The sequence below is a fragment of the Cricetulus griseus genome, chromosome 3 (genome assembly GCF_003668045.3).
Source record: "Cricetulus griseus strain 17A/GY chromosome 3, alternate assembly CriGri-PICRH-1.0, whole genome shotgun sequence".
NCBI lineage: Eukaryota > Metazoa > Chordata > Mammalia > Rodentia > Cricetidae > Cricetulus > Cricetulus griseus.
In genome coordinates, this window is record NC_048596.1 from 187,138,353 (window position 1) to 187,150,530 (window position 12,178).

Below are 12,178 nucleotides of genomic sequence, written 5' to 3' on the forward strand. Positions count from 1 at the left end.
CTCAGGAGGCTGAGGGATGCAGAAGGAGCATAAGCCTGCTCCAGAGTTGACAAGAATGAGACCTTGACTCTACAAACAAAACAAAAAAACCAGCAAAAGCTAACCAGCAGTTCCTCAACAAGCTTAACACAGTATCAGTATCACCACATGACCCAGTGGTCACAGCAGTGTCATGTGGCCCAGCGATTCCACTGTTAAGGCACTTTTCTTTTTTTTTCTTTTTTTAAAATATTTATTTATTTATATATAGTTATTATATTATTATATAGACAGTGTTCTGCTTCAGGTCAGAAAAGGGCACCAGATTGTATTACAGATGGTTGTGAACCACTATGTGGTTGCTGGGGATTGAACCCAGGACCTCTGGAAGAGCAGCCAGTGCTCTTAACCTCTGAGCCATCTCTCCAGCCCCTTGTTATACCTTTCCTGAGTGCTGGGATTAAACATGCTCCTTTATTCCTGGTTCTTGTTTTGTTTTTCAGACAAGGTCTGGATCCATAGCCTAGGCTGGCTCTAATTTTACAAATCTCCTGCCACACCCAGCCTACAAAGTGTGGGATTAGAGTCTGTTCAACTTTGTCAGATTCAATAGATAAAGTTAGAAAACTTTACCTAAGAGCAAGCAACCAGACACAAACAGACAGATGGTGTATGACCCATCTTAGAAGCTATACCAAGAAAAGCAAGTACATAATAGGAAAAAAATACAGATTATAGGTTACTGGGGGTGGGAAGATGTAAAAAATGACTGTTTCCTGTATACAGTTTTTGTAAGGTGTTGGAAGAGAGTCAGAAATGGGCATGGTGAGAGATGCATAACCCTGTAAGTATAATTAATGCCACCAAACCGTCAACTAAAAATAGTCAAAACAGCAGGCTTTATGTTGTAAAGTGTGCTACTTCTTAACATAGCCTCCAGGTCTCTATCAGACTGTTTTTAGTTGCCTTTTTCTTAAATTACTTTTTTTCCTTATTTGTTTTTTTTTTTTTTTTTTTTTTTTGTGTGTGTGTGTGTGTGTGTGTGTGTGTGTTCCACGTATATGTGAGTGCCTATGGGGGCCAGTAGAGGGTGCTGGATTGCCTGGAGCTTGAGTTGTAAGCCAACTGACTTGGAAGCTAGGATCCACTCCAAGAGCAGCAAGTGCTCTTAACCACTGAATCATCTTCCCAGGCCCAGTTTCTTATGGAAGCAATGAAAGCTGAGTAGAGATCAGAGTAATGCAGAACCCAGAGTCCAGAAATCTTCCAGTGAATGAGGAGATAGGATTGGGTCATCAAATCCACATTTTATGGCTGGATAAGATTTAGGTTTCAACCCTTTCCTCTATAAGTGATAACCTACAAGCCCAGGAGTGAAACAACTTGTTCAAGGTTATACGGTTGGAAACAGCTAGTGTTCAGGTCTCAGGACCTGACCTCTTACATCACAAACTACTGTGAGCAAAGAAGGTAAGTGCAATGCATCTTCAAAGGCAGGACACAGACTATTAACAGTGTTAGAAGAAAGGAAGATTAAAGCTGGCTGCAGAGCTGGCATAGCTCAGTGGTAGAGGGGGTACCTAGTGTGCTGGCTCAATTTCCAGCAGGGGGAGGGGAAAGGAAAGGGGTCAGATCCCGCTACATCTGGATAATAAAACCATCTCTGTGTTCAGTGCTTCTGTATAGAGAGCCCAGGACCAGGTCTGGAGGACTGCAGTCCTCATACTCTCCTCCCGGCCTTGCTCCCACAAACCTTCTGGAGTCTGTTCTATGAGTAAAACAAAGGCAGAAAAAGTCTTTTCCTCAAGCCAGATGAGTTTGCCAGGGACACACATATTGCCCTCAAGTGCAAAAAGGCAGGTTCCTATGACCTCCTTGGCAGGAACTGGGAGAACCATCAGGAGTGGTTCTAGACAGCTATGAAAACAGTCCCTGCTGTGAGCTCGCAGTTGGTGTCAGATGGCTCTGGGCTAGGGAGGCCAGGCAGCTGGCTGAGCAGGGGGCCACATGTTTGTCCCAGCAGGTGCACACCAAGGGCCCAAGGACATGTGACTATGCCTGCCACTTTGCAACTCAGGAGTCTTTTTAGTTGACTATCCGATGGTTGGGGGTTTGTTTTCAAGACAGGATCTCACTAAGCCCAGATCAGCTTCAAACTTGGCATCTTTCTTCCTCGGCCTCCAGAGGACTGGGTCACAGTCATGCCACACCATGTCATTTCCCTTCAGTTTTTTTCTAAACCAACTCGTAGTCATTAGGGTTTACCCGAAGGGTTACATGGGTTTTTTGATTAAAACATAATGTCATGGTGATCCGTGATTATTACGCAGAATAGTTTCAAAACTGAAAATTCCTGCCACTCAGCTCTCTTCCTTCCTGCCCCTCTAGGGGAGCCTCACTTTTCAGATGCAGAAGTGATGCCAGAGGGTTCCCTGGCTTGTCTAAGACTCAGGGCAGGAGAGGCAAAGCCTGATCTACATAGCCAATTTCAGGCCAGGCAGGGCTTCACAATGAGACTCTGTCTCTAAACAAACAAATAAATAAATGCTGTCTTCAAACTACAATGTGCCCCACGTTCCCGCGGACTCGCTGTAGCTCTGGTTGCCTGCACAAGGCCTGTACAAAGTCAAGCCAGCATTACTAGTGAACAGTTCAGCGGGCAGTACTAATTGGACTTGGTGGGTTACAAAATAAAAATGACCGTAATAAAATCAAAATATTTCGCTGGGCGTTGGTGACGCACGCCTTTAATCCCAGCACTCGGGAGGCAGAGACAGGTGGATCTCTGTGAGTTCGAGGCCAGCCTGATCTCCAGAGCGAGTGCCAGGATAGACTCCAAAGCTACACAGAGAAACCCTGTCTCGAAAAAAAAAAAAATCAAAATATTTCAAGTTAAAAAAAAAATCTCATGTAAGCCTGAAACAAGGTCCCAGGTTCCTCTTGACCCTCATCCCAGAGCCCTTGCTTGTGGTGTCTTGGCCCCTCCTCCTTCCTTGGTTATGTTGTCTGCACACCATCCCTCATGACTCCTACCTCCTCAGCACATGGCAGAACTTTCCCTTCCCAGCCCTTTGCCTGCATCTGTCAGACCCGCACGGACTTGCACACAGCTCACCACGAGGCTCCGCTGAACATTCTCCAGCAAGGTCTGAACCTCCTGCAGATACTGCCAGGATGGGTGGCCCTCGAGCAGCACATCCAACACAGACTCGGTGGCATTGAGACTCACCAAGACCCACAGATACCTCAGCTCTCGTTCGCTCACACGGGCCTTCTGCTGCAGGGACAGGAGAGGTCACTGAAATGCAAGCTAGGCCTTTGGGCTACGACCACACCCCATGGACTTGCCACTGCATGGGAGCAGCCACAGTCAACCACTGTGCCAGCAGACAGCCCTGGGCCTAGGTCAGCCACAGGTTTGCTTGGATAGCTAGGAAAGGCCCCTGGTCAATAGGACAACCTGCCAAGGACCCACATGCTTCTGAGGGCATCATGCAAGGCAGAGACTCCCCATCCCAGGAGGGGTCCTCACCAGCCTCGTGATGTTGGCGACTCTGAGTACTCCCTCATAAGGCACAGCGACCCTGTAGTTGATGGGGAAGTAATGTTTCTGGGGAGAAACAAAGCGTGAGATTAGAGGCAGAAATGGCTTAGACAGAACCCCCAAGAGGGACCCAGCCTAACTGTGAGGGCAGACAGATCCTCTATAGAGGAAACAGCCTTCTTTCCCCTGAGACAAAGGGAGGGTGAAATCAGATACACAGCTCTGTAAGGTCTGAAGTTTCTGGCCCTGGTATGGACCCAGGGCTTTCAGAAAGACATGTTGCTTTGGAGGTTAGGAATATGGTTCAACTGATGTTTACAAAGGTAACCTTTGCACAGCTCTGTGAACACACTAAACACCAATGAGTCTGACAGCTTATTATTTATTGTTATTGTTAATAGTGTGTGTGTGTGTGTGTGTGTGTGTGTGTGTGTGTGTGTGTGTATGTGTGTGTGTGTGTAGGCATGCACATGCCTTGGCACTGATGTGGAGGTCAAAGGATAAGTCTCAGGAGTCAGTTCTCTCCTTCCACCTTTATTTGGGTTCTGGGAATTGAACCCTGGTGATCATACTTGTATAGCAGGTGCTTTTATTCAATGAGCCATCTCACCAGCCCGTGTTGTATGCTTTCAGCTAGTGGGTTGTATAGTATATGACATCTCAACAGAGAGAGTCTCAAAGATAATCCTAAAGAGCTGGGCATGTACTTGTAATCTCAGCACTTGGGAAACTGAAGCAGGAAGATCTCAAGTTCAAAACCAGCCTCTCCAACATAATGAGATCCTATGTCAAAAAAGCCAAACAAGGGCTAGGGATGGGGCTAGGGATAGTAGTGTGCTTGTCTAGCATAGACCAGGCTCTGGTTTGCATAAGGTGTCATCACTGTGTGGCACCCATCTGTGATCCTGGCCCTCAGAAAGTAGAAGCAGGGGAATTAGAAGTTCAAGGCCATCCTCTCTAGGAAGTAAGTTCAAGACTGGCCTAGGATACATTAAGTCTTAAAAAAAAAAAAGAAAGAAAGAGAAAAACAAACAAGCAAATAAAAATCTAGCCATGTAGAAAGCCTGCAACACCATGTGGACATCTCTAGTCTCCAAAAGCAACCACATTTTCTGACTTGAAGGTCTTTATCTCCTCCACTAAGATTCCCCCAATGAGTCCCTGGAGACCTTTTCTGAGTTATAGGATGGAAGCCATATGAAAGTAGGCGTAAAAGGTCAGTGAAGGCCGGGCGTTGGTGGTGCACGCCTTTAATCCCAGCACTCGGGAGGCAGAGGCAGGCGGATCTCTGTGAGTTCGAGGCCAGCCTGGTCTCCAGAGCAAGTGCCAGGATAGGCTCCAAAGCTACACAGAGAAACCCTGTCTGGAAAAACCAAAAAAAAAAAAAAAAAGGTCAGTGAAGGAGTGGGAGCAGGAGACGGTGGGAGGTGATACTTACACACATTGGTTATGTGGCAGACAAAGGGGGACAGTGCTACTGTAACCTTGGGGCTGACATATCTGGGGTGGGGAGTAAGCAATGCTCCAGGTGAGCCTTGGGACTTGGAAATAGGGACCATTTGGTGCACTTCTGGTTACCATGTACTGAAGCCGGTTTCTGTACTGCAGCTTGACCCGAAGGTAGCCTGTAAGGTCACACTCCTTATCTTGGGTCAGAGTCCACATCTCCAAATTCTGGTTCCCCAAAGCCAGGCCAAGTAGGATCCCAAGACCTGTGGGCCACACCCAACAAAGCCTATGAGCGCCTGGCACTATGTCTGTACTCCCCCTGGTGTGCGTAGCTTCATCAACTGTCATCCGTTTTCAAGGGTGACAAGTACTGATGAGAAAGACAGGTGCCCTGAAATAGCGAGCACACCCTACCCCTGGTCAGCAGAGTCTCAGGGAGACACCCAAACTCTGGTTTCCAGTCTCCCCTAGATCCTGCTTTGTGGGATTAGTACAATGTCCCTGATCCAGGGCACCCTCAGCTCCTTCCTGGTCAGGAGTGGCAGATTTCAAAGCCGTCGCTTGATTTCCCTTTAGAGTTTTGGATATGAATTCTAGTTCCAGATCCTAAAATGGCTTTTGATGTGCCAAAGACTTTCTTCTATGACATATATGACCTTGATATTCTTCTCCATTAGACGTAGCAGCAGGTCTATAGCTCCTTCCAATCTGATGGCTCTGGGATGCTAAACAGACCTCACACACCCCTGTCCCAACAACAAATCACGGGCAGTCTTTTGAAACAGTACCAGTAATTACCACTAGGCGTCACTGTAGCCTCAAAAACAACTCTCGGGATCTGTACACTTGAACAGAAAAAAAAAATGATTTGAGAGAACTTACAATCAATATGAATAGGGGTCAAGTGGATGAGAAAAACATGAAAAATAAAGTGATACCCAAAGGGCCAACCTCACTATTAGAAGAAATAGATTCAAATGAAAACAATTGGATGCAGTCGGTAACCAGAGAAACAGATACACACAAAGCCAAGCAGGGCTTACCCCGTGACAAGGAAATGGAAAGGTTTTTATAAGATAATTTCATTTTAATAATCCTGATGCTGCCAAAAGAGTTCTCAGCCTGGAAATACACTTGGCACATTTAATAATAAAATGGATTTAAACTCTACAACCTTTGACCCACTGACTGTGACCCACTAAACTCATAAACCAGAAAGAAAACAGGAGATTTATGGACAAAGACTTACGCAGCAACATTATTCCTTTTTATCATTTATTTACTTATGGGGGAGACTGCTCATTGTTTTATATGCTATGGGGAGTACTTAGGATATGTTTAACGACCCTCTTAAGGGACTACGAGCCAACAATGTCATTGATGCATAGGACAACTGTAGACTTACTAAGTGATTTCCTGTGCTTTGGAAAATGAGATGCAAATAAATATGTCAAATTTATGCAAGAGATTATTACACTATTGTATTCATCATTATGTTCTAGAGCATTTTTTTAATGCTCTCCGGTCAGCATCTTTTTTTTTTTTTTTTTTTTTAAACATAGTCTCACTATACAGCCCAAACTGGCTTGAACTCCCAGAGATCCACCACCTTCTCCTTCCCGGGTGTTGGGATTTCTTTTTTTTTCCTTCTTCTTCTTTTTTAAAGTTTTTCAAGACAGGGTTCCTTGTGTAGACCTCTGCCTCCTGAGTGTCACCATGCCCAGCTTACTATCTATTACTGCTGTTTTCAAAACCAATAATTATCCTTTACCTTTTCTTTTTCAGGTTTTTGTTTGTTTGTTTTTCTGAAACATGTTTTCTCTGTGTAACAACTCTGGCTGTCCTGGTACTAGTTCTATAGAACAGGCTGGCTTCGAACACACAGTGATCTCTGCCTCTCAAGTGCTGAGATTAAAGGCGTGCACCACTACTGCCTGGTGCCTTTTCTTTTCTTTTCTTTTCTTTCTGTCAAGATAGCCAGGAAGGCAGAGTCCCCTCCCCAACTCTGTCATAAATTGTCATTACTAATTGGGTTTCTCCCCACTCTCTTCCTGCCACCTTGCAGGTTTTTGTCTGTGTATCTCCACTGGCCTGGGCCTTGCTCCCCTCCCCCTCCTCGTGACCCACCCTACTTGTTCCCACTTGCTAGACCAAGTTCTGCTCAGGCCCTGCACTCCATATGAGCCACAGCTACTGCCCTCCCCACCTGCAGAACTCTGACAACCTCTTTCTTACAGAAGGCAAGTTTTCAAGAATAATGCCTCTAACACAGTATTGGGCTGAAGGAACAAATAAACACAACCAATATGTGGCCAACAAGATGGGTAAAAAGGGGCTTGCCACCAAGCCTGATGACCTGAGTTCAATCCCCAGGAACCACATGGTAGGAGAGAACTAACTCCTGCAAAATTTCCTTTGACTTTCACAAAGGTGCCATGTCACACAAATCCCCTCCTGCACAAAATAAATACTTTATAAGAGAAATTTAAGGAGGTGGTGGTGGCACACACCTTTAATCCCACCACTCCAGAGGCAGAGGCAGGCAGATCTTGTGAGTTTGAGACCAGCCTGATCTACAAGAGCAAGTTCCAGGACAGCCTCCAAGGCCACAGAGAAACCCTGTCTCGAACCCCGCCCCACACAAAAAAAGAGAAATTTAAATAAAAATAAATAAGCACAGTTCTGGGCGCTTTGATATGCTTTATCACCAAGTCTCGCAAACCCACACCTAGCCTACTCCTGGAACCATCTGAGGCTTTTGCTCCTGGTCTGCCCCACCCTGGATGTCCCCACCAGTACCACTCGCCTGGGTCACTCATCATCTGGTCAGGTCATAGAGTCCTGGACTCATGGAAAACTAAAGCTATAATCACAGCGTGACCTTGGGGACTGAGCTTTCACACTCGAAGGGAGAGGTGGCTCTGGGAATGGAAATGAGACCAGGCCCCTGAATCCCCCAGGGGTTGTCTGAAGTGCAGGTGGCCCAGCTCAGCCCACATTTCTGCTCCCACCGGTAGAGAAGGGACCTTTGTAGCACACTCCTGGTTGAGACAAGTGCCACTGGGTCCCTTGTAAACTGGTATCACAATAGCTACATCTGGTCCACAGGGCTGCACATTAAAAAGAAAAAGAATCTCCATCTTGGGGAGGGGGAGTTGCCTGTTTCTATCCACAATGGGTCTTCCTTCAAATCAGCAGCCACTACAGGCTGCCACCACTCCACCAAGTCCCACCCCAGGGACTATGCCCCTTTGCAGGACTCTGGCTTTACCAAATGTGTCCTTAGGAGGTCTGTCCTGGGTGGGTTTATGATACAAGCTTGAGTTGTCTGGGAAGAGGAACCCAAACTGAGAAAAAACACCTCCAGCAGATTGCCTGGAGGCAATTTTATGGCATTTTTTAATTAATGATTGGTGTGGGAGGGATCAGTCCATTGGGTGAAGTGTTACCCCTGTACGGTGGTTCTGAGCAGTATAAGAAAGCATGCCAAGACAGGCAGTGGTGAGACGTGCCTTTAATCCCAGCAGAGGCAGTGGATCTCTGTGAATTCGAGGCCAAACTGGTCTACAGAGCTAGTTCCAGTACAGCCGGGGCTGTTAACAGAGAAACCCTGTCTCAAAAAAACAAAGAAGCAGGCTGAGCAAGCCATGGAAAGCAAGACAGTAAGCAGCACTCCTCCATGGCCTTTACTCCAGTTCCTGCCCTGACTTTCCTCCACAATAACTTCAGCTGTAGGATGAAATAAACCCTCTCCTCACCAAGTCACATTTTAGTCATGGTGTCTCATCACAGCAATGGAAAGCAAACTAAAGCTGGGTGGTGGTGATGCACATCTTTAATCCCAGCACTCAGGAGGCAGAGACAGGTGGATGTCTCTGAGTTCTAGGACAGCCTTGGTCTACAGAGTGAGCTCCAGGACAACCAAGGCTGTTACACAAAGAAACATAAAAACTAAAAATGTCATGAAAAATAAAAAAGAAGAAGGCAAACCAAGACATGGTCTTAGAACAGCCATAGCAGCTAGGCCTGGCCTGGCTGCCATGTAGGCTGTTCCTAAAAAGTCTGTCCATAGGTGACCTGCCTTCCCTAGATGAGACACACTTGCAGCCCAGTAACTATTTCTAATTGTATGTATATGTTCTGCTGCCTCCACCAGGAGAAACTGGAGACCAGGGAGGGACAGCATAGCTGAAAACTCAAGACTAGCTCTGACCCTCGTGCTTTGCGTCTCAGGAGCTACATAGCCTGTGTCCCACTGACCCTGGTCAGGAAGCTGTCCTGTCGCCTCCTCCTTCCAGAGTTAAGAACCAGGAGGCAGAAGCGCAAGCTAAGGAGCAATCAGTGTAAGGCTCTCTCTGGCCCAGACACTGGTGGAGGAAGAGAGCATCTGTGCCCCCCAACAAAGTAGCCATTTTTGCAGGGATAAATGAGGCTTGTCACCTCCATCCCCACTGACCAATGTGAGACTGTATAATGGGGTGAATAGCATCTCTTATTCACCTGTAATCTCAGAATGACTTTATTTGGAAATAGGCTCTCTGCAGGTGTAATTAAAACAAAGGCTCTTGATGTAAGGTCATCGTGGGCTTAGGGAGAGCCAAGACCCAATGACTGGTGTTCCAGGAGGAAGACCTGGAGGAGGGAAAGGTCTTGCAGATGGGGGTGGTGTGCAAATTGGCAATGCTGCCACATGCCAAGGAACACATGCCAGGGAGCCACAAAACTCTGGAAGAGGCAGGAAGACCCTCCCCTAGAGCCTTCAGAAGCTATGGTGATCAGTGGCCCCAGTTTCAGACTTCCAGTCCCTAGAACTAGGAGAAAATACATTGACAGAGCTGAGTCACAAATTCATGATGAGATGTTAAGGAAGCCCAGCATCCCCCAGGATCTTCAGAAACCCTGCAAGGCGGCCCCTGCCCTGCCAACCTCTCGCCCAGCTTGTCTTTGCCAAGCCCTGAGAGATGCCCTCTAAAGCTCCCCTCCTGCTAGCATTCCTTTCCAGCCTCATTTCTCCTCAGACAGGCCTAGTGAGATGGCTCAGCCAATAAAGGTACTTGTCATCAAACCCAAGGACCTGAGTTCAATCCTCAGGACCCACATGGTGGGAGGAGAGAACAGACTCTCTTTCTTCTGCCTTACAGACACACACCATGGTACACACACACACACACACACACACACACAACAAGTAAATAAAGGTGATTCACTTGGGGCTGGAGAGGTAGCTTAGTGGTTCAAAGAACTTCCTGCTTTTCTAGAGGACCCAAGCTCAGTTCCCAACACCATGTCAGGTGGCTATAATGCCAGCTCCAGGGAGATCTAACCCCTCTGGCCTCCAAGGGCATTAAGCACTCTTGTGTACATACCCACATAGTGTCACATAATTAAAAACAATAAAACCTAATCTTTAAGTGCAATCACTTTAACTCGAGAACTGACCCTCAGCTCTGTAATCCCTCTGCCTGGTGTTCAAGGCTTGGGGAACCTGCCTTTCCAGCCAAGCCCCACCCAGCTCCACCACATTCACACACAGTCTCTGCTTGGAGCACTGTCCCCGCCATCCATCTATCAGTGTGACTGCCACCTAGTCTTTGAGTCCTCCTCAGGAAGACTCTCACCCATGCTGCTATCCCTGTTCCATTAAGATGTGGAAGCTTCCAGAACACTGGGTCTGACTGGGTCCTTCGCCCATTCTGAATGCCCCCACCCTTTGTAATATCCAGGGACAGAATGTGCCCAGCGCCTCTCTGAAGACTTGTGGGTTCCAGCCCCTGCCCTCATTTATTTGGAGTAAATAACTTCAAGTCACAGTGAGGATGGGGGGGTGCAAAGCAGGTAAGGTCCTTGTCATGACAATGACTCTGCACTAGCCCTATGGCTGCCATTTGGTCTTGGAGTCTGTTGTGTAGGGTCTCAGCCTGGCTTCCCACCCAGCAGGCATAGACATTCCTCCAGGTCCTTTACTCTTTTCTGTCCACATCGCAACTCATTTTTCTTTTTACCAGGAACGTTATTTTCTTTCTGCCTTTTAATTTTGACCTGAAATAGAGGTAGGGGTAGAGGGGGCTGGCTGGCTTCCTTCTCCAGGCCTCCCCTGTCCCATGTGTCATGCCTTCCCTACCCCCACTAGCCACACCCAGGAGGATGGAAATCCTCTCTCTACAACCTCTGTCCCCACCCTGTACCCTAGAGCCAATGAAACAACAGAGGTGAGAAGCTGCCACCCACCCCAGTGCCTGCCCCATCCAGCATCAGCTGCACCCACTCAGCTTGTACATCTGAGCCTGAGGTCAGAGGCCGGCAGAGCAGAGGGTGGCCATGGATCCCCATTCCCAAGGCTGCCTGCAACCCTCTAGGAAGCATCTCAACTTCTTACCAACAAGAACTGCCCTGGTTGCTATGGCTACAGCAAAGCCACCCACCCACCAAGGCCTCCCAGGACAGGATCCCCAGATATAACCCCCCTTCCCCCCAGTACTCACAGTATAACCAGGCGAGTCCCCAGGGCATGATGGTGCACTGGGTGCCCCCTGAGAGCAGAGGCACTGTCCCCAGCAGTGTGTCCAGAGGCCTGAGCTGGGACCTACATGGCCTCAGGTCAGCAAAGGTGGCCACCAAGTCGGGAAGGGCTGGCCCAGGCTGAGAGGGGGCAGGTACTCCTGGGGTAGCTACCGCCCTATCTGCTTGGCAGGGCGGAGGACAGCCAGGGGGCGGTGGCTGCCAGTCCCATTGCAGCTCAGGAGCTGGTGTGAGACAGTGGCTTTGGGGTCTCGGAAGGAGGAGGAGGAGGAAGAGAAGGGAGTCCCCAGCAGGCCTCTTGGAATCTGGGGCTGGGTGGCGCTTTCTCTGGTTTCTCCGACTGCAGCTGCTCAGTGTGAAGTCTAGCTCTGGAAAAAGAAGGAGGAGAGAGACGGATTATGTAAGAGCAAGGCTGCCACTCAGCCACCAGCAGGAAAGGAAGACCCACCATGTACGCTGTCCCCGCTGCCAGTACTGAGACACCCAGCCCCGTCTTCACACACAAGAAATGACTCCAGGGCAGGGCACCTCAGCAACTGCCTGGAGCCCAAAAGTGAGTCTACAAGTCAGGACGGACTGGCAGCCCTGCGCTGGGACTAAAGGAGCAGTGGCACTTACAAGCCAGGAGGCTGCCTGGAGGCGGTGAGGTGCCTGGTCAAATCTGAGTGGCATGCTTCAGGGGAGGCT

The 12,178-nt window shown here is 48.2% G+C and overlaps 1 protein-coding gene across 2 annotated transcripts in view; it reads right to left on the reverse strand.

The window, feature by feature from the left end:
- Positions 1-11,851, reverse strand: part of Il34 (interleukin 34) — a 14,502-nt gene extending 2,651 nt beyond the window's left edge. The window contains exons 1-5 of one of the 2 annotated variants that reach the window (XM_035442676.1): positions 11,455-11,851; positions 5,102-5,235; positions 3,512-3,589; positions 3,088-3,256; positions 1,916-2,031 (exon numbers count right to left, since the gene is read on the reverse strand). In XM_035442676.1, coding sequence (XP_035298567.1) covers positions 1,916-2,031; positions 3,088-3,256; positions 3,512-3,589; positions 5,102-5,235; positions 11,455-11,482 — 525 coding nt within the window. In that variant the 5' untranslated portion in view covers positions 11,483-11,851. The remainder of the gene's footprint in view (positions 1-1,915; positions 2,032-3,087; positions 3,257-3,511; positions 3,590-5,101; positions 5,236-11,454) is intronic. The other variant, XM_035442675.1, reaches the window with a different exon arrangement.
- Positions 11,852-12,178: the final 327 nt, after the last annotated feature.